We start from the raw sequence: 20927 nt of genomic DNA, 5'->3' as shown, positions 1-20927 counted from the left end.
GCCAGGTATTATTACTGCAAGGAGTGGGACGAAGTTTGAGATATAAGACCTAATCCTTAGCACCATGTAATGGTTTACAAGGTGCTGTGGCGCAATATGCTGCCAATCCAGCCAGGAACACCGGGGCGAACCCCTTCTCTTTACGACAAGTGCACTGGGTTCTTTTACATGCGTTTACACAACACATGGGACCAACAGCTTTACGTCCCATCCGAAGGACGAAGCAATGGTTAAGTGTCATGCTTAAGGACACAAGTGTCATGGCTGAGTAAAAGGAGGTTAAAAGTCCATACAAATTTAACTCTTTTTTTTAAATGTTATTAATCAGAAAGGAAGCTGCCAACATAAAGTATGAAATATTTGGGCATTTTATATAACAAAAAGAATGTTATCTCTGTTGTCCTGTTTTGGCTTGAATCTCCTAATTAAGCTTCCCTGGGTCGATTCCGCAGTGCTCACTCGAGTGAGCCCCTGACAAGAGCTGATTGAATGATCACACTCTCCCTCTCGTGGTGACGCTATGCACCGCGGGTCACCCCCAAGTGACCCACTCCACAAGCAGGGCACTGGGGGCTGACCCGGGTGAGCCCTTGGAATGACGTCAAAGCTACTCGAACGTACCGTGGGGAAGACCGGGGTCGACCCAGGGAGGCTAAACAAACGCACCCATTGAAACGACTCTTTAGGCTGATCACATCACAAATGCTTTCTTAATCCCTTCTACTGCCTGACTGTTAAAATATCATCCACATGGTGCACTGTACATTTATCTGCCTGCATGATGTTATCTTGTAGTGAATGCAACTTTGCAGTACATAATCAAGCCTTCTATATTGTCTGACAGTTTAGTACCATCAATATCATCTTCTGTGGCAACTGTCGGGCCTGGATGCCGATAGACCTTTATCAGGCTGCCTCCATCTTGTTCATGTTCCTCGTATCAAATAACAATAATGAATGCTAATAATAATTATGCAAAATAGGAACCAGACTATTGTGTTCTTCCAGCCTATGTTTGGTACCAATGATATCAATGGGGAAAAATGAAGATGTCCGCACCATGATAACGGTCTATAGCATGGTTGAGTGAACACCAACAAAAAAACCGACTGGATAGAGTATATTTCAATCGATGAATGTTTTTATTCCAGAACTTTTTCAGAAACTCTTCAGACAGGACCTCCTCGTCGCCAGCTTGTACCGTAACTTCCTTCTAGCAGAGAGGATCATGAGGTCGTTCAACTGTAAACCACTCTCCAGCCCTAGACTACCTCCAACCTACCAGCACACAATGTGGTAAGCTTTCAACAATGAGAACAATTAAAGGCAGTGGACACTATTGGTAATTACTCAAAATAATTATTAGCATAAAACCTCACTTGGTAACGAGTAATGGGGAGAGGTTGTTAGTATAAAACATTGTGAGATACGGCTCCCTCTGAAGTGACGTAGTTTTCAGGAAAGAAGTAATTTTCCCCGAATTTGATTTTGAGACCTCAGATTTCTAAATCAAACATCTGAAAGCACACAACTTTGTGTGACAGGGTGTTTTTTCTTTCAATGTTATCTTGCAACTTCGACGACCAATTGAGCTCAAATTTTCACAGGTTTGTTATTTTGTGCATATGTTGGGATACACCAAGTGAGAAGACTGGTCTTTGACAATTACCAATTGTGTCCAGTGTCTTTAAACTGTGAGAACAATTAACAAGAATGTTTACTTAAAAATCACTGTAAGGTTTGGGCACAAATTTCACAGTTTTGTTTATTTTTACCAGAAAAATTCTCAATAAATTGGAAACTATGGCCAATAATTTACCCAGTCTTCACAAATGTAATGTCTTCGGTAGTCTGTTCTTTATCATTTGAACGTGCAATTACCAAAAAACTGTTGACCCAAATTCTGCGATTTTACCATTATGTTGATAAAACGATACAAGCACCAAACTGTTTAGACCCACCCAAATTCTCAAAAATTAAAAAATTTACCGTAAAACAACAAAAATTTAACTCACAAATCTCTAAATGTATCCCAAACTATTGCTAGTTTACCCAGTCTGCACATATGCAGTGTGCAAACAGCGAACAACCTTTGGCAAATACTATTTCAGCATGCGCAACTAGAGAAATAGTCTAATTTAATCTAAGAAGAGGTGGGCAAATGACATCATCACGAACAGCACCTTCTACCTCGAACATCGGAGAGCGCAAGATTGGCAAGAGTGGAAAGGAAAATTCGTGGAGCCAACGTCCCGCGGGTTACGGTGCAAGATTGATTGATTGATTGATTGAATCTTAGATTTGAGTTTTCAATCGGTTTTCGTTTTCACCTTCTTGACAGGCAAGCATGGGACCTAGCCCTAGATGTGTGCCTTGCCCAGCTCCCCGGTTTACTGAAGGGAGAGGAGTACGTCCATAGTCCGTTCTTCGCTGAGCAGCTTACAGCCTTCCAAGTCTGGCTCACCATGGGTTCGAAGAAGCGAGAACCACCAGAACAACTCCCGATTGTTTTACAGGTTAGTCATTAGTCAGGGCCCAATTGTATGGCACTGTTTACCGTAGAAAGGCATGCTTTACTGGCAGAATTCTGTGGTACGCACTGCCACGTAATAGACACAATAAGCTATTTGCGGGTTAGGTTTGAGTAATGTCTGGTACAATGACTCGCTATAGACGATGTGACCTCTGACGTCACTCAAAAACCGTAACATGATTTGCGCGCATACCGTCGGGCAAAACCTTCGTGTTTTGGCAGCCAGCTAGAAAGTACACGCAATCTTACCATGAGTACGCGTCTTTTTGCCAGGCGAATAATGACGTGTACAGTGTTTTGTCAACAGAGGCGGGTTTGAATATAAACATAGGTCACATCGTCTGTAGTCAAAATGTAATGCTTTCACTTGAATTCCTCAGACTATAGAGGCAGTTGCTATGTCAAATAGTTCGTGCAAGCTTTTGCATAGCAACCCCTAGATGAGCAATCCCTGGTACTATTGTGGCATACACATCCATTCAGAATTGTGTATGGCTGTTCACCGTCTCTTACATACCGACGCAAAAGCTTGTCCCTCATCATCTGACAAAGCAACTGTCTCGATAGTGTGAGCAATTCAAATTTAAGTGGTATCTTGTGATCAAGCATGCATTGTTCCAGACAATATTCAAATCTAACACGCAATCGGCTTATTCGCGAACGGAGCCGCGTGACACGTAGTGGGTATACAATACAAACAAACTAAGCAAGCGAAGTGTATTTGTGCATGGAAAAACGCATGCCTGCTTCCGACCATTGAGCAGAAGCACTCGGAAGCAGCCAAGCTTTTTCATACACACTTCATGTCACCAGTGAGCCAGCCCCACACGTATTTCATGATAATCTGACCATGATTTTATTTTACGAGATTCAAAGTTTTCATGAACTGTATTATTGATTACAGGTGCTGCTTAGTCAAGTTCACAGGTTACGGGCTTTGGATCTACTAGGGAGATTTCTAGACCTTGGACCATGGGCTGTTAGCTTGGTAAGTCTTGGCTTTAGTTGCCTTAGAGCAATGAGTAAAGGCCGGTTCATACTTTCTGGGAATGCGAAATGCGAAGCGCATTGGACGTGAATTTGACGCCACGACTATCCTTCAGCAGAGATATTCGCAATTGATTTGAACAGAGCTGAACTGCTGCGAATATTCGTTGCAAAGTTTTTGATGCAAAGCATTCTCAGGAAGTATGAACCAGGGTTTAGGCATTTAAGTTTCCAAAGTTATGGCGTGTCGAGGCTGGCGGTCCAGTTCACGTGACCCAAGCTCTGGTGTTTTCAGCAGCAGGGGTTGGGTTTGAATCCCAGTCATGACACTTGTTCCTTTGTGCAAGGCGCTTAACCATATATACTCTGTAAAAAGTTGGGAAGGTAGTGCATTCTGCTCTACTAGCCAGGCTCCAAGTGGATGACATCCAAGTAGTTCAAACTTTTCAATAGTCAACTAAAAGATTGACATGAAAGCAACCAAAGATGATTTATAAGTAGCTAGTCATTTTATTTGCTTAGTATTTACTTCAGGCAGGATTGTTTTTATTCTAAGTGTAGTGCATTCTGCTCTTTCAGCGCGTCACCTAGTGGATGATACCCATGCCTACATCATTTTGCACTGTGAAGGGGGGTAATCCTGTTTCTGCCCTCAGAGTAGGTGGCAATTTGCCCCCAGTGGTAGTTGATTTGGACCAACACGCCAAATCAGTTAGGTGTAGCCCTCATCTTGAATTTGCCGTTCGGCCTTGTGATGTTATGAAGCTCTTATTACTGTCGGATAATATACAAATAATGAATGTTTATGAGTGCAATGGTGCGAATACGTTCATGAGTTGAAAGATGGAATGTTCTATTAAACGAGGCTCAGGCCGAGTTGAATGGAACATTCCATCTTTCCATTGTTTGTTTTATATAGCATCCAAGTAAATCTTTGATTGGAGGATACAACTTTCAAAATAAAAAAAAGCTTTAATTTCTAATTGTGAAATGACACCCGTGTTTTTTGGGTCGGCCTGTTTGACAATGTGCGTTCTGTACAGCTATTTTGAGACCTGAGTTGCCGAATGCTAGTATGTGGCTTGCATGCAGTAACACTGCTGTGTTACAAAAGACACGCGCACGCAGTGATGTTGTTTGCTCAGCGTGCAATAGTATTTTTCGGATGGAACGAAAAATGTAGACTGAGTGACGTAGCGTGCAATAGTTATTTTATTTGCTAACACGTGACGGACAAACCGCCAATCAAATGGCAAGGATCTGCTTGGGTGTTATAAAAAAGTGCAACAAACAAACCCAATTGACACTTCCATTGTTTGAATCACCCCTATATTTAAAGCGTCATCAACCGCTATAATTGATGGTAATGAATAAGTGCATATATGTGACCCGCTGAGGAATATCGAGTAAATTTCATTTTTGAGTTTATCATATTATCCCAACAAGCAAATCTCAACATTTTAAACGACCTTCCAGTCCGAAAATAATATGGAATTTTTGAACCTTGACGCTAATTTTTATGCACAGCTCTTTAGCCAATAATAGGCTTGCACGCGTACATTCATTCAAAATTATATTTATTTCCATACTTTATGAAAACAGAGTACAAACAATGTTTTTTAAGGGAATAACCAATAAACAAAACTATTTAATGAGGGTGAGAAAAAAATAATTAGAGTATGGAGGCATCATCTGGAAGCCGAGGCTTATGTGGGGATGCCTGGGGACAGACAATAAACAGGGACAAGAACGAACGGACATCAAATACGGTGGTGGATGACGCTTCAAGTGCAATCTGACTATTGATGCTGAGATTCCAACTTTCATTGTTATTGTTGTTCTTTGATATACTTGAAGGCGTTGTCCGTAGGTATCTTCCCCTACGTCTTGAAGCTTCTTCAGAGTTCAGCCCGGGAGCTTAGACCTCTTCTAGTCTTCATATGGGCAAAGATTCTAGCTGTGGATAGGGTAAGCTCTAATCTGTCGTATGATTAATTTGTTTCTTTGCATTTTGTCCTGTCTCTGTAGGTGATCTGTTGCTAGTTAGTGAGCTAGTCTCTGAATATTTTAGTACATCCTGGAATTCTTAGAAAAACTGTAATCATGTTCAGATCTCAAATTTAGGGGGGAAGACAGCAGGACCTGATGACCATAATTTTAAAAGCAACCAGAGTTTCTATTTACACAAGACCAGAGTCAAAATGAGAAGAAAAAAAAAACATTTTAACAACTACACAATTTTTATTTGAACAAGCATTATTCACATGAAAACACAAGACTTGTCAAGAGTTTACTCTCCTGATGCTAGGCTCTCAGGCCTGTGCTCCGGTGTTATTTTCAACAACTGTATCAGCCTTTTTGAGATATGGCGTACCCAATGCTACAACACTATAAGGTTTGGGTAAATTTGTGTGTATACACCCAAACCAAACATTACACTCCTATCACGTCTGCCATACCTCAAAAAGACTTATGAATTTTGTATCTAGTTGGTTTCAAGAATGGAATATACATGTATCTCTCATTTTTTTGCAGTCTTGCAAGGCTGATCTTGTAAAGGACAACGGCCACAAGTACTTCTTGTCTGTTCTAGCTGACCCATATATGCCAGTGAGTATTCAAGCTGTATAGACCGTATTGAATATGACGTCACTACTCCATTACCTGCCCTACAACATGGCGTCTATGAGCCTGTGCATTGGGGTGTGCGTGCATGTGCCATAGAAATCAAACCGGGAACGCTGCGTGCTTCTTTGATGTAAGCGTTTATACGCGCATTCAGTCTGCCTTACAAGATGGCAACTTTCATAGCCACAAAGGGGTTATTCGATACGGTCTATAAATGCGGTAGTGTGTAGTGAAATCTTTGGGCATGCAACATTTACGCTAGACTGAGCCCCTGTTTTTATTCGCAAGGATAAAGACAGGTCGCTGCCGCTAGATCCAGTGATTCCATTGGATACAATGATATCATTGGATACGTGCAGTGACATAGATGCCCAAACAGTCACTGCTCTCAAGTCCGCGATGGAATTTGACTGCGTATTTTGTATGTGAAATGTGCGAGGTCAGAGGTCAAACTACACGCCGGTTTTGCAATTTTTGAGGGCGGTCTCTGGCGTTATTCACGAGCCTCAAAGAATGACGTCAAACGTTCAGGCTACATTGACACCTGTGCGTGACGCAACGGTCAAACAGTAATGCTCTCTCTCGTGCAAAGGGAGCCTACACCCGTGCATGTCGCAACGTTCAAACAGTAATGCTCTCTCTAGTGCAAAGGGAGCCTACACCCGTGCGTGACGCAACGGTCAAACAGTAATGCTCTCTCTAGTGCAAAGGGAGCCTACACCCGTGCGTGACACAACGTGCGTGACACAACGGTCAAACAGTAATGCTCTCTCTAGTGCAAAGGGAGCCTCTCGATGATATGACCCTCTTCACTAAATAAGAACTGTCTTATACTAATTATTGTTTCTCCATTGTCCACCTTCCATACAGGCTGAGCACAGAACAATGGCAGCCTTTGTCTTGGCAATGATAGTAGAAGACTATCAAAATGGACAGGTAAAAACTCTATGTTTAAACAGGATTTTATACTTTTGGTAATTGGAACCCATTGTTTGCTAATTCCTTATAGTTGTAGGATCAATATACCTTAAAACTCACCTGTGGAAATTTCATATCAAAAGTTGGTAGCAATCTTAAAGGAACTCGTTGCCTTGGACATGTTGGATCGGTCGCGTTGGTCTTTGAAAAGCATTTGTAACCGTTTGTTATAACATGCATATGATTAGAAAATATAGTTTAAAAGTAGAATATAATGATTCACACAAGTATCACTCGAAATTGCGTGGTTTTCCATTTACCTCGTCGACTAACACGGTCGGCCATTTATGGGAGTCAAGTTTTTGACTCCCATAAATGGCCGACCGTGTTAGTTCACAAAGTAAAAGGAAAACCAACAAATTTCGAGGAAAATTTGTGTGGATCATTGTATTCTACTTTTAAAATATTTGTCTAATCATATGCATTTTATAACAAACGGTTACAAATGCTTTTCAAAGAACAACTCGACCGATCCAAGGCAACGTGTTCCTTTCAAATGGATTGCTAAAAATCTGGAGTGGTAATGTCCATGCAGGAATACTAATCTACAATTGGATATACCAGTTGAGAAGTGTTACTGTCAGAGCTTCCCAGACTAAAATGTTGGGGTAAAAAATTGATATCCCTTTTTAGTGGTTTTTCTTGTTATTGTATATAGCCATTGTCTGTTTTTTAATGTTTTTAATGTGTCATTGTTTTTACTGTATGCGAGCATTTGAATTACCCTTTTTGGGATCTAATAAAGATTATTGTATTGTATTGTATTGTATTGTATTGTATTGTATATCATTTTTTCATAACTGCAGTATTTCAAAGTGAAAAGTTTCTAAAAGTGCTTTATAGATTCCAAACTGCCGTACTTCTGACCAACATGACCAAGAAAGTTTTGATTGCCATTAATTAACAGAGCTATTACCAAATGTAAACGTTCCCTTCAAGCAGCTCTATGGAGGTGGCCTTATAGGTTGAATCCTGTAATGAACAGCATTTAAAGTTTATGTGATAATTCCATCAATCATTATTAATAAGGGGTAGCGACGAGTTCTTACACGGACGTTTAAAGCCGGCATGGTCAAATGGCCGTGTGATAATTGCCTGAGCCGAAGGCGAGGGCTTTAAGCGCACAACAACGACCCTGCAAGGTTTTAAACGGACGTTTAAGAACGAGTCACTACTCTTTTATTCCCATTCATAAATGCCCTTTTGTTAAAAAATGTTTAAAAAAAATACAATTACAGACACTTTGACAGTTGAAAATTCAATAGATTGCACGCCTAGAAGAAGATTACGCACTGTTACTAATAGCTATGAATTGCGTTCCGCGTGATTCAGAAGCCAGCCGGTTATAAACACTGGTCATTAACTAGTCATAATCAACCGTTTAAACACCCCCACGTGATGCGCTCTCCACCAATAGGAGTAGAGAAACTGTCTGGGGTATTTATGAATAAACAATAACAATACTAGGTTTTTATACAGTCCTCATCACACCCCTAGGTGCTTTCCTGCAAGGTTGTTGAGTTTGATTTAAAGTATGAGACCTACTCCTTTTACATAGCACCATGTAATGGTTTACAGGGTGCTGTGGCGCAATATGCTGCCAATCAAACCAGGAACTACGGGGCGAACCCCTTCTCTTTTTGATAAGTGAACTGGGTTCTTTACGTGCATTACTAGGGACTTTTCGTTTTCGACGACGGATGGTTCTGCGACGGTTGTTCAGCTAAACGTTGTCGTTTTCAGCACAACGAAGACTCATCCCATGTACAGTCGTAGAAATTGAGGGACGACCGTCCTCAAAGCCGACGCATGCGCAGATGACGCCAAATGTCATCTTTGCCGTCGCAGAACCATCCGTCGTCGAAAACGAAAAGTCCCTATTGAACACACAGGACCAACGGATTTACATTGTACCGCCCAGCTGAAGAAATTGGGAATTCTTTTTCTCTGAAGTTTGGGTTCTTGCTTTACAGGAGGCAGCCCTCCAGGGTAACGTGATCGCCATCTGCTTGGAGCAACTCCATGACCAACACCCTCTCCTCAGGCAGTGGTTGGCGCTGTGTCTCGCTAGGGTCTGGACATCATTTGACTCGGCACGGTGGTGTGGCGTCAGGGACAGTGCCCATGAGAAGCTGTATCAACTACTTAGTGATCAGCTGCCAGAGGTAAGGAACACGTTGCCTTGGATCAGTCAAGTTGGTCTTTGAAAAGCGTTTGTAACCATTTGTTATAAAATGCATATGAGTGGAAAGATGTTGTTGTGACTCCCATAAATGGACGACCGTGTTAGTTCGCAAAGTAAAAGGAAAACCACGCAATTTCCAGGAAAATTTGTGTGGATCATTGTATTCTACTTTTGAAACATCTTTCCAACCATATGCATTTAATAACAAACGGTTACAAACGCTTTTTATAGACGAACTCGTCCGATTCAAGGCACACAAAAAATTGTTCTGCTTTGGAATTTGTACATTTAAATAATCTCAAACACTTGGGGTGTCATAGCCTAGCGGTTTAGAACAACCGACTCCAGCTCTGGTTTTCAGCAGAGTGTGGGTTCAAGAGTCGTGACACCAGTGTCCTTGAGCAAGACACTAAACCACGATGCTTCATCTTTGGATGGGACAAAAAGCCATGGGTCCTGTGTGTTGTGTAGCGCACGTAAAAGAACCCAGTGCACTTATCGAAAAGACGAGGGGTTTGCCCGGATTTCTGATTGGCAGCAAATGATCTGCAGCACCTTGTAAAACATTACTTGGTGCTATAAAAGGATTAGGTCTGATAATTAGTAGTCCCACATCTTGCAGGAAATACTGTGTGTTACAGCGACACTGAGTGACACTGAGTGACGAACCTTCAATGTTTTCTCTGTTTTCAAACTTTGAGTGTTGGACTATCTGTTTTACGCATTACTCAAAATATATTGCACTTCAAGGAAAAATATTTCAAAGGGAGTTTCCCACAATGACAAATTTTATACCACGTACATAAGTTGTGTGCAAATCTGTGAACATGTATATTTTTACTCTTACCAATGTTTCGCACACCCTCTCAAGGTACTGGACACTACTGGTAATTACTCAAAATAATTGTTAGCATTAAAACTTACTTGGTAACGAGCAATTGAGAGCTGTTGATAGTATAAAACATTGTGAGAAACAGCTCCCTCTGAAGTAACGTGGGTTTCGAGAAAGAAGTAATTTTCCACGAATTTGATTTTGAGACCTCAGAATTAGATTTTGAGGCCCGGAAATCAAGCATCTGAAAGCACACAACTTCGTGTGACAAGGGTGTTTTTTCTTCCATTATTATCTTGCAACTTCGACGACCAATTGAGTACAAATTTTCACAGGTTTGTTATTCTATACATATGTTGAGATACACCATGTGAGAAGACTGGTGTTTGACAATTACCAATAGTGTCCAGTGTCCTTAAACAGAGGATCATTAACTAAAACAAAGTTGTATTTTTTTCCCGCCTTTTCTACCAGGTGCGAGCGTCAGCAGTGATAGCTCTTGGAACTTTCATTGGAACTGGGACAACAGAGAGGACGGATCACGCCATTAATATTGATCACAACGTAGGAATGACACTCATAAACGTTGTGCAGGATGGAAGTTTTATTGTCAGAGAGGTATGAATATTCATTGGTTTATTCTTCAGGTTGTGAATATTCATGAATGAATATGAACCTTTGGGCCATTCAGAATAGTCAAAGTAAAACGAAACAAAATCTTTTTCTGAATTTGTTTTGACCCACCCTCCCATCCCATGTGAAAGTGTTTCATAATAAGGGAATCAATGTGTGGTGAAGAGGTTTTCAACTAGTGGTTTAATCCCAATGAGGCCTGGTTCTTGATAATTTTACCGAAGGTAAATTATCAAGAACCAGGCCTCGGAGGGTTAAACCACTAGTTGAATACCGATTCAACACACTTTGATTCCCATTCATAAATATCTTTTTGGTAAAAAAACATCAACACTTAGGGTCAAAAAGTAAAATAAATGCAAAAATTATATTTTTTCAATGATTTCTTTCAACACAACACCCCTCCAGCTATCGGAAATGGTAAGGCCCAGTCAAGGCCCTCGGGAAACAACTCCTTCGAAGGGAATGCTGTGCGCGTATCGCGTGATGTGGCACAACTGTCTCGGCCGTTGTTCTGGACCAATAGGAATGAAGAAACTGTCTTATAAGAACAGGTGCAAGCTCGCGTGTCACGCCCATGTTTCAACACTTTTTACTGGTCATATGAATATAATGAATAATTTATGAATATAATCTAAAACACTGGAGAACCAAAGTTATGCCTCAACTGAACCAAATATTTTAGATTAAAGGTCTGATACGTCGTTAGTTTTCAGCTGCCTCTCCCGGCTGGAAAGTTCTACTTTGTAGTATTAAATGTATAATCAGGAATGAATTTGATGATCTTGGCCAGCTATGCTGGTTTCACTTAGTTGGAGTTTTTATTCCCACATGTAAAAACTGAATTTTGTTTTCTAGGTTTTTTTTCCAAAGCGCTTCTTGTTTTGTTGTACATCCTGGCTGTTTTAAGTGAGACACACAAAACCTCACTCAGCAAGTTTGTGCTATTTGTCAGGAGATACAACATCTTTGCACTGACATGCCTTTATTGACCCAATTCACCTGAGGTCATCATCAGAATAATCTTGGATGCGCCATTTTGGTGGTCAATGTCAACGTGTGTTATTCGGAGAAGTGCGCATTTTAGGCGACGTAAACCTATTGACCACCAACATGGTGAGCGTGGCATCAGTTGCAGCGTGTGACGCGCGTGCAAGGGGTCAATAACATTGATTATATTTACTATCGTTATTACTCCTCTCTCAACAGCAACTCGTGGTGGCGCTATACCAGCTGATCAAGCAGTTTGAGACGCAGTTCGCCTCCATCGCCAGGCAGATCCTAGAGGAGGACCAACGAGCCGATGACAACATGACCCCAGTGGGGGCGGGCATTACGACCGGTGGGTGGATGGTAGTTCACGACCTTGGAGCCAATGGTATTGTCAAACATTGCATTTGTCTTTGTCTGGTGTTTGTGTTGTTGTTTGCTGTTTGTTGTTGTTGTTGTTGTTGTTGTTGTTGTTGTTATTATTGTTGTTGTTGTTGTTGTTGTTGTTGATGGGATATCTTTGGGGAAGTTCTTCAATTGGGATTGATCAGTTGTGCATCTGACAGACCCCCCTTTTTTGTACTCGGGGTTTAAGTCCAAATCGGGACACAGTTTGGAGATTCATGCAAATAGACTCGACCATCATCTACTGTGACCCAGACTTGGGCCCAAGTTCATAGAGCTTCGTCAGCAACAAAAATTGCTTACAACTTTCCAGCTTAACAAAAACAAGCAGGATACCACTCACATGTTGTGCATGTGACATTGTATTTTGACTGGTAACCTTATTCTGATAAGCAAATTGTTGTTTTGCTTAGCTACTTTTGTGCCTAATCAGCTCTATAAAGTTGGGCCCTGGTTTTGCCTCGGGAAAAAGGACAAACAAAGCTAACATAACCTTACGAGCTAGAACAGACCTGGCTGACACCATTCATCCGAGGGCTTAAATATTCTTATTGTGTTGTGCTAATGTCTTGTGTCTCGGCATTCACATATTTAATAATCTATAGATGGGCAGGAACATAAGCATATTGCTGAACAGGCCTTAAACTTTGCTCTTGTTCGAGCACAGCAATTCCCCTCTCGTAAAGGGCACCTCTTGGAGACAAATGTAAATGTGTACTGGAACCATGCACAGGGCACCACTGCATTTGCTGTGGGTGCCAGGGGTTATTTCGGGGCCTGGCTGAAGCCTTGTGCACTGCCTACACCAAATGAGTCCAAACTCAAAAAAAATCATAATTTATTACCAGTTATTGATACAATCTAGAGAGACAGAAGTGTATTTCTTTCTGTAATGTTTTACCACCTTGCCTGGAGATATACGGCAATACAGCCAGGGCCCAATTTCATAAAGCTGCTAAGCACACAAATTTGCTTAGCATGAAATTTTTGCCTTTAAAGAAATAGAACTACATGTACCAACCAAACTTCCATGTGATTTTCAGGATAAGCAAACAACAGCTGAATACCAGTAATAAGCAATATGCAACAAATGGAAATTTGGTTGATAATCCTGTTTTTGTCAAGGAAGAAGTTTCATGCTAAACAAATTGTGCTTAGCAGCTCTATGAAAACGGGTCCTGGTGTTTTTGTTTATGCTGTAAATCAATTCCTGGCCATCTGTAGATTCTTTCGTTCATCGCTTTCTTTGGTATAAACAGGCATGAGAATCTTCCGGATTTTTCCGGATTTCCAGATTTTTCACTTCAAAATATGTGGTCTCCGAGTTCAATGTGAATTTGATATAAAATTTGGGGGGTAAGTCCAGGTGGGTTAAGGTCAAATGTTGAAAAATATTGTGAAAATTTCCAGAGAAAATGCATATTTAATTCATTGATGCCGGATGGAAAGGAAGTGCGCTTTCTCGTTTCGTCCGTGTTTAATATGTGTACACAAAAAGACGTCGAAGTGTTTCTTATATTCGGATCCTCACTGTTTACGTCACCGAAATGCGCATGTATGGAGAATTTGTCAAGACGTGATACGTAAAATACAATCTTTCATACACGCGGGGCACTGTGCAGTCAGCCAAATTCTCACTACATCCTGTAGACTGTGAAGAACAAGTCCTCTGTGTGTTTTATGTGTGTGGTTGGCGCGCGTGATGTGTATCACAATGCTAGTGTTGAACAAAATAACTAACTGCGACTTGTGCGAGTCTATTTGCTACACATGTTGTTGCACAACCAGCGGCATGCACATGGCAGACATTTTCCGCTGTCGCTGAGTCAAAATGGCACTCAGTGTAGCGTTTGTGCAACGTGATGCCGCTGTTGATATTAAGGAAATTGACAAAACGATAAAGAATAAATGGAATTGGAGCTGGTGCGACAAAGTTTTGTTTCCTGGATCTCCTGACCAGCATTTAGTCGGCGATTGTTTTCGCAAGCTTAATCAAGCTGGCGATGCATTTTGTACATGTTGCCAAGCCACGATCAGATATGGAAGCTCTGGCTGGACTGCGTTGCAGAAACACGCAACCAAGAGTGAGCACAAACGCCGGTTAAGAGAGAGGCGAACCAACTATCGGTTATCAGTGGTAGAACACGGTAATTATGAGCTTTGTTTCTATTATTTTAATATTAGGTTGTGTCTTAATAATTTTATAGATTGTTTATCTGTGTTTTTTTTTTACTTGCTTGAGTGACGAACCTTGTTGTATTGTAATCATTGTATCCTCCACATGCACAATGTACGTTGTCACATACAAGTCAAATTTCCAGGGGTTGGAAAATGCACTTTGTGGAGTCTAATCTCAACCTCGTTCTAGTTATATTCAATGTTAAATTATAACCTCGTACTCATAAACACATCGCTCTCGCCGCATAATATTTTCCCAGTGTGCGCCGTCGTTGGTCATTAAATCACGAACATTTCATTGCAAAAGATGTGCTATACAACCGATCCTCAAATCGCAAACACATAAGAAATGATTGTTTATGAAAAAGTATTATTCAGGGCAGAAATTTGGGCCAAATAGTGAAAAAGCAAGTTGTTGTTTTTTTTCTATTTGCTGTCGTTTTGGGAACCTTACCTCTGTTTTATTTATTTAATTTGTTGTGAATATTAGTACGTTGCATACCAATATCTTTCGAGCCAGTGTTGTTTTAATTTTAATATGTTAACAATGGTTTCAAATATACTTTTTCCACAGGTCAATCCTCCAGAAGCACCCCTCCATATGGTTTGAATCCTCTCCTTTTGCATCCTGGAGACATTGGAGTAGACACAAGAAATCCAACAGAGCCAGCAAAGCCTAGAGTTACCAGGGCCGACAGCCGCACAGGTGATTATTCATTTAGTTGTAATATGTATTGGTTACATTGTGACATTTTGTTTATTTTAGCATTAGACTTTTAGGTTAAAAAACTTGTCGACATCATTTTGAATTTGTGTTTTCAATTATTAAAATGCACTGTGTTTTTCTTTTGTTTTGATTAAAAGGCAGTGATATTGGGTGTACTAGCTGAGCACAACCTCCCCTTCACTATGGCACCTGTCCTAATAGACACTGCTAAAGAGCTTGTGAAGGATAAGAAAGTCCTTGATGACCCCACCATGGACAGGACTACAGCTTCATACAAGATGCAGTACGGCTTAAAGAAAACTGTCATGGAGAAGACACTTCATAATATCAAGAGCAGTTCATTCTCCCTGAACATAGATGAAGCCACAAGCAGCGGAAACAAGAAAGTGCTAGCCATACTCGTCAGCTACTACTCAGAAGAAGACAAATGTGTCATCGTAGAGCACCTCCAATCAGTGGAACTGGTTGTAGTTAATTCAGAGTCACTCTACAGTGTGCTGGTACAAATTTTTCACGACCATGAAATTCCATGGAAGAATCTTGTATCTCTTCTTATGGATTCCTGTGCAGTAATGCGCGGAAACAAGACAGGGTTAGAGAAGCGTATTCGGGACAATAAGGCACCCCATCTTGTGGACATAGATGGAGACATATGTCATCACATCCACAACGCGACAAAGAAGTTCTGCAAGCCATTTGATAAGTTTGTGGAGCGGTTATTCAGTGATCTGCATAATGATTTCAAATGGTCACCTGATTTGAAAGAGGCACTGAGGGAAATCTGTGAGATGATTGGATTATCATTTACGATGCCTGACCAATTGATAGAGCACAGATGGTTATCATGCTATGATGTGGCTGTATCTACACTGCGATTGATCAATGCCTATCAACTGTTCTACTATGGCTTTTTTTTCCACCTGCAAATAAGTTTGTCTATCAGGCAGTGGTCCTTCAACTTGTTCGCAAATATGGCTTGGACACAACAGAAAGAGACAGAATAAAAAGTATTCAGAGAACACTGTCGGCAAAGAATCTCACAGAGCAAGGCAGAGATAGGAAGAAGAGGATAGTTGAGAAGTTTTTTTATTACTCTCACAAGACACAGCTGACCCTCCATCTCTACAAGTCTGTTTTACCACAACTCAAGTCGTATGTCTGCTTGTTCCAGACAAAAGTTCCACTAATCGTCAAGGCACATGATGAGCAGGAGAAGCTATTCAAGGGCTTCCTGTCTTGCTATATAAAGCAGGAATTCCTGTTGAACTTGAATGCGCATTCACTGAAGAAGTTCAAGCTTGATGATCCATCCAAGTATCTTTCCAGTAGAGATATTTTTGTTGGATCGGGTGTGGCAAAGATTGCCAAAGCGAGAGGCCCAACAGACCAAATTGTTCGGACATTCATGGAAGCCACATGTGATGCCTACAAGGCATGTGGAATATATTTGCAACTCAAGTTGCCACTGGCCAACCCGTGTCTTCAGGCTGTATCAGCCATTGATCCTGCGGCCCGAGGCCATAGCCTAAGTTGTCGTCTTTTGAAGAAACTCAAGTCTGAAATTTCTGCATGCCTTTCAGAAGATGAGGAAGAGCAGTATGATCTACAGGTGCAGAACTTCCAGACTGATAGGATGCTGCCAGCGTATAATGATGGTGATAGAGCAGATGTGTGGTACGTTGATGCTTTCATGAAGTATCCAACCTTCGGGAAAGTTGTCAAGGCATGTTTGTCAATTTTCCACGGCCCACAGGTGGAAAGCAGCTTCAGTGTGATGGGGCATATCCTGGACCCTAAATCTTGCAGGATGAACATACCTACCTTTTCCTCCATCCAAACTGTCAAATACCATATGCTGGCTAGAAATAAGAATGCATTGACTGCATTTCAAACATCTCCCCATCTAACTCACAACATGCGTGGTGCAGCTGCTGCCTACAAGGCTGTGCTTGCAGCAAAAAAAGAAAAAGAAAGTTGCGACTCCTGCGGCAACAAAGGCTGCCTTCAAGAGACAGGCTGCTATTGCTGATAGGGTTGGCAGGTTGGCCTTCGAGGCAAAGCAGAGAAGGATTGCCCGAAAGAAGGCTTTGGAAGCTCTTTCAAAGAACAAGGCACCAGGAAGGAGACCATAAATATTAAAAAGAATGAGTGTTTTTCTTTTTCGTTTGTTATTTTTTCCCAACTCTTTTTCCCGCAAAAGATTATTCCTGGAACTCAAAAACGTTAAAATTTGACTGACTTTGTTGATCGCATGATGGACAAATCGGACAGCAGGTACCAGACTATGCAACAGACGCACGCAAAGTCGCACTGTATTCGTAATCGGGCGGTGCGTGGGTAATGGGGTGGTCGCACATTGCAGGTCGGAACTCACATTGCTTGCAGTACTACGCGGTCGCACAATGCAGGTCGGAACTCACATTGCTTGCAGTACTACGCGGTCGCACATTGCAGGTCGGAACTCACATTGCTTGCAGTCCTACGCGGTCGCACAATGCAGGTCGGAACTCACATTGCTTGCTGTACTACGCGGTCGCACAATGCAGGTCGGAACTCGCATTGTAGTGTAAGCTGAATGGGGAAATTCAAGACTTTCACCGTGGAAGAATCTGTCCATTTAATTTGTAATATTGTAAATAAATCAGTTGTATATAAAGGTGGCGATCTATGTTACAAGTTTTGGAATGGCTTGTCAATAAATATCTTATTCATTCTGGTTTTCTGTATCAGGGGGGAGATCGTATCGTAGGAGGTCCTGTTTACGAGGTGTCCCTAAAATCGTGGCAAATCTTTTACCTCTCTGTGCACGATGTAAACAGTCCCAAGATAAAAATTGTGTGGTTTTATTTGCCAAGCAAAGAGTTTCCTCTCCCTTGACCAAAACTTAGAAACACGTGAGCCTCCACTGGATATTTGCACTTGTAAATGCAAAAAGTTTGGTAGTTTAGGCATTTCTACAAGGTACAAAAATATGTCATAATGTTGAGGCCATATAAAAATATTTGCCCACCGAAAAAGTTTCATCAAACACTATTTCAATTCACAAATCATGATGATCAAATCATGTGACTGAATATTTTGCTGAGCATTCTGGAAAAAAAGTACAGAGGCTTAAAGAAGCCATGTGCCTTATATCATTTTCTAATATTTTTGGAGGTTTTTCTTTTTAACACTCCGATCAATATTATTATTTATATTAAAATTTATTAAAAGTGATCCCCAACTCCTTTTCCTCCTCCTGGCTGTATTTTTTGCGATACTCATTCCCCCACGTTTCCCTTTTTCCTTCCTTTGTCACACCTTTCTTCACTCTTCCCCCTGGCTCCTACCGATACCCACTTCACTCCCTCCTTGTTACCCCTCCCCATATACCCCATCCATGGGCTCCTGCCCATACCTGCTTTCTGTCCTTACCCATACCCACTTCACTCCCTCCTTGTTACCCCTCCCCATATACCCCATCCATGGGCTCCTGCCCATACCTGCTTTCTGTCCTTACCCATACCCACTTCACTCCCTCCTTGTTACCCCTCCCCATATACCCCATCCATGGGCTCCTGCCCATACCTGCTTTCTGTCCTTACCCATACCCACTTCACTTTCTCCTTGTTACCCCTCCCCATATACCCCATCCATGGGCTCCTGCCCATACCTGCTTTCTGTCCTTACCCATACCCACTTCACTTTCTCCTTGTTACCCCTCCCCATATACCCCATCCATGGGCTCCTGCCCATACCTGCTTTCTGTCCTTACCCATACCCACTTCACTCCCTCCTTGTTACCCCTCCCCATATACCCCATCCATGGGCTCCTGCCCATACCTGCTTTCTGTCCTTACCCATACCCACTTCACTCCCTCCTTGTTACCCCTCCCCATATACCCCATCCATGGGCTCCTGCCCATACCTGCTTTCTGTCCTTACCGATACCCACTTCACTCCCTCCTTGTTACCCCTCCCCATATACCCCATCCATGGGCTCCTGCCCATACCTGCTTTCTGTCCTTACCCATACCCACTTCACTCCCTCCTTGTTACCCCTCCCCATATACCCCATCCATGGGCTCCTGCCCATACCTGCTTTCTGTCCTTACCCATACCCACTTCACTCCCTCCTTGTTACCCCTCCCCATATACCCCATCCATGGGCTCCTGCCCATACCTGCTTTCTGTCCTTACCCATACCCACTTCACTCCCTCCTTGTTACCCCTCCCCATATACCCCATCCATGGGCTCCTGCCCATACCTGCTTTCTGTCCTTACCGATACCCACTGCACTCCCTCCTTGTTACCCCTCCCCATATACCCCATCCATGGGCTCCTGCCCATACCTGCTTTCTGTCCTTACCCATACCCACTTCACTCCCTCCTTGTTACCCCTCCCCATATACCCCATCCATGGGCTCCTGCCCATACCTGCTTTCTGTCCTTACCGATACCCACTTCACTCCCTCCTTGTTACCCATCCCCATATAGACCCATTACATATGACGTCACACTCTCAAAAAGGAGGCAGATCATTGGACAATAGCTGTTCTCTGTGTGTTAAAACATGCATGTAACATCAGCGTACCTTATGCAACGGGGAGCTATTGATTTCTTACACAATACAGATCACGCCTCCGAACAATGCGTGTAACTTTGGGTGTCAACTCTCTTTTGTGCATGTTTGTATACGATATTGACACCCAAAATGACACCCAGGATAGGCACATGTGAGTCTGCTGCATGCGTATTGCACATGTTGCAAGGGGTCATGCAGATGTAGATGTACAATGTGCATGGCGAACGGTTCCGTGTTCCTGTATGGTTGGGGACGGCACACGCTTCGGGATCGGGTCAAAGAATTATTATTTTTTATCAGAACTGGTAAACAGAAAACTAGCAGATTAATTTTGGTTTATTTATTCAAAAATGCCATCGCAGCATGCCGCTGAATTGCGGCATAATTGTAAGGTGAATTTGTCCAGGGGTTCATCGGCCAGTAGTATGAGAGCCATCGGCAGCCATGAGTGCCGTGCGTGGCCGCCGTGAATTTGATGATATCTTTTGTCCAGTGGCCAGTTTTAAATTTCCTTTAATTCATGTTGGTAGTGCTTTCTCAATCTGTTAATCACAAGCTCGCTAGTTGCACTCAAAAATCAAGTGTAACGAGTCTCAATTTTGTTGAGTGTCGGATACGGCTCATTCCGTGTCAAATCACCCCCAAAAAGGGCAATTTTAAAACCTACCCTGCTCAAGTTTGGTTTATGGGGTAACCGTGGCTCAATTTCATTGAATTTCCGCAGGCAGGCTCATTTTGACCCAAATCAACGAGACAGAGCATGTCGTAACGCGAAAACCGTTTATCGGATGGAGCTAAAATTTGAAATTTGATCTTGTTGAGCCAAGATTACCCCTGAAACCAAATTTGAAGAGGGTGGGGTTTAACCTATTGGGTGATATGACACGGAATGACCCATATCCGAAAACCAACCCGTCAACGCACAGGCTTACCCCATATACCCTCCCTGGCTCCTGCCCACACCCTTTTTTGTTACCCCTCCAGGTTACACTCCTGCCCATACCCACTTCCTTTATGTGTTATATGTTACATATCGCAGGGCATTGTCTATACACAGCTGTTGGCTCTATATAAAAATTCCTATTACATTATTCATAGTGTTATCCCTCTGTAAAAGCATCAAGAATGTTTTTGTTGCTGGTTCATGGAATGGGTTTTTTTTATTATTAGTTATTCTTTAAATTATGAATCTTAATTATTTTATTTTCAGTTCTTGTTTATTATTTTTCTTTCGTTTGAGATGGTTGACTAGAACCACTAACAATCATGTAGTTATAATTCATTAC

General features: G+C 41.9%; 1 protein-coding gene across 3 annotated transcripts in view; it reads left to right on the top strand.

Moving 5' to 3' along the window:
* The window catches only part of LOC117292520 (regulatory-associated protein of mTOR-like), a 60266-nt gene that overhangs the window by 15465 nt on the left and 23874 nt on the right, over positions 1–20927 (top strand). For 2 of the 3 annotated variants that reach the window (XM_033774595.1, XM_033774593.1), the window contains exons 9-17: positions 1152–1296; positions 2342–2516; positions 3438–3521; positions 5378–5488; positions 6056–6130; positions 7019–7084; positions 9100–9291; positions 10618–10761; positions 11986–12154. In XM_033774595.1, coding sequence (XP_033630486.1) covers positions 1152–1296; positions 2342–2516; positions 3438–3521; positions 5378–5488; positions 6056–6130; positions 7019–7084; positions 9100–9291; positions 10618–10761; positions 11986–12154 — 1161 coding nt within the window. The remainder of the gene's footprint in view (positions 1–1151; positions 1297–2341; positions 2517–3437; positions 3522–5377; positions 5489–6055; positions 6131–7018; positions 7085–9099; positions 9292–10617; positions 10762–11985; positions 12155–20927) is intronic. The other variant, XM_033774594.1, reaches the window with a different exon arrangement.

This window comes from Asterias rubens, chromosome 7 (genome assembly GCF_902459465.1).
Source record: "Asterias rubens chromosome 7, eAstRub1.3, whole genome shotgun sequence".
Lineage (NCBI taxonomy): Eukaryota > Metazoa > Echinodermata > Asteroidea > Forcipulatida > Asteriidae > Asterias > Asterias rubens.
This window is presented reverse-complemented; position numbering and strand designations above follow the sequence as displayed.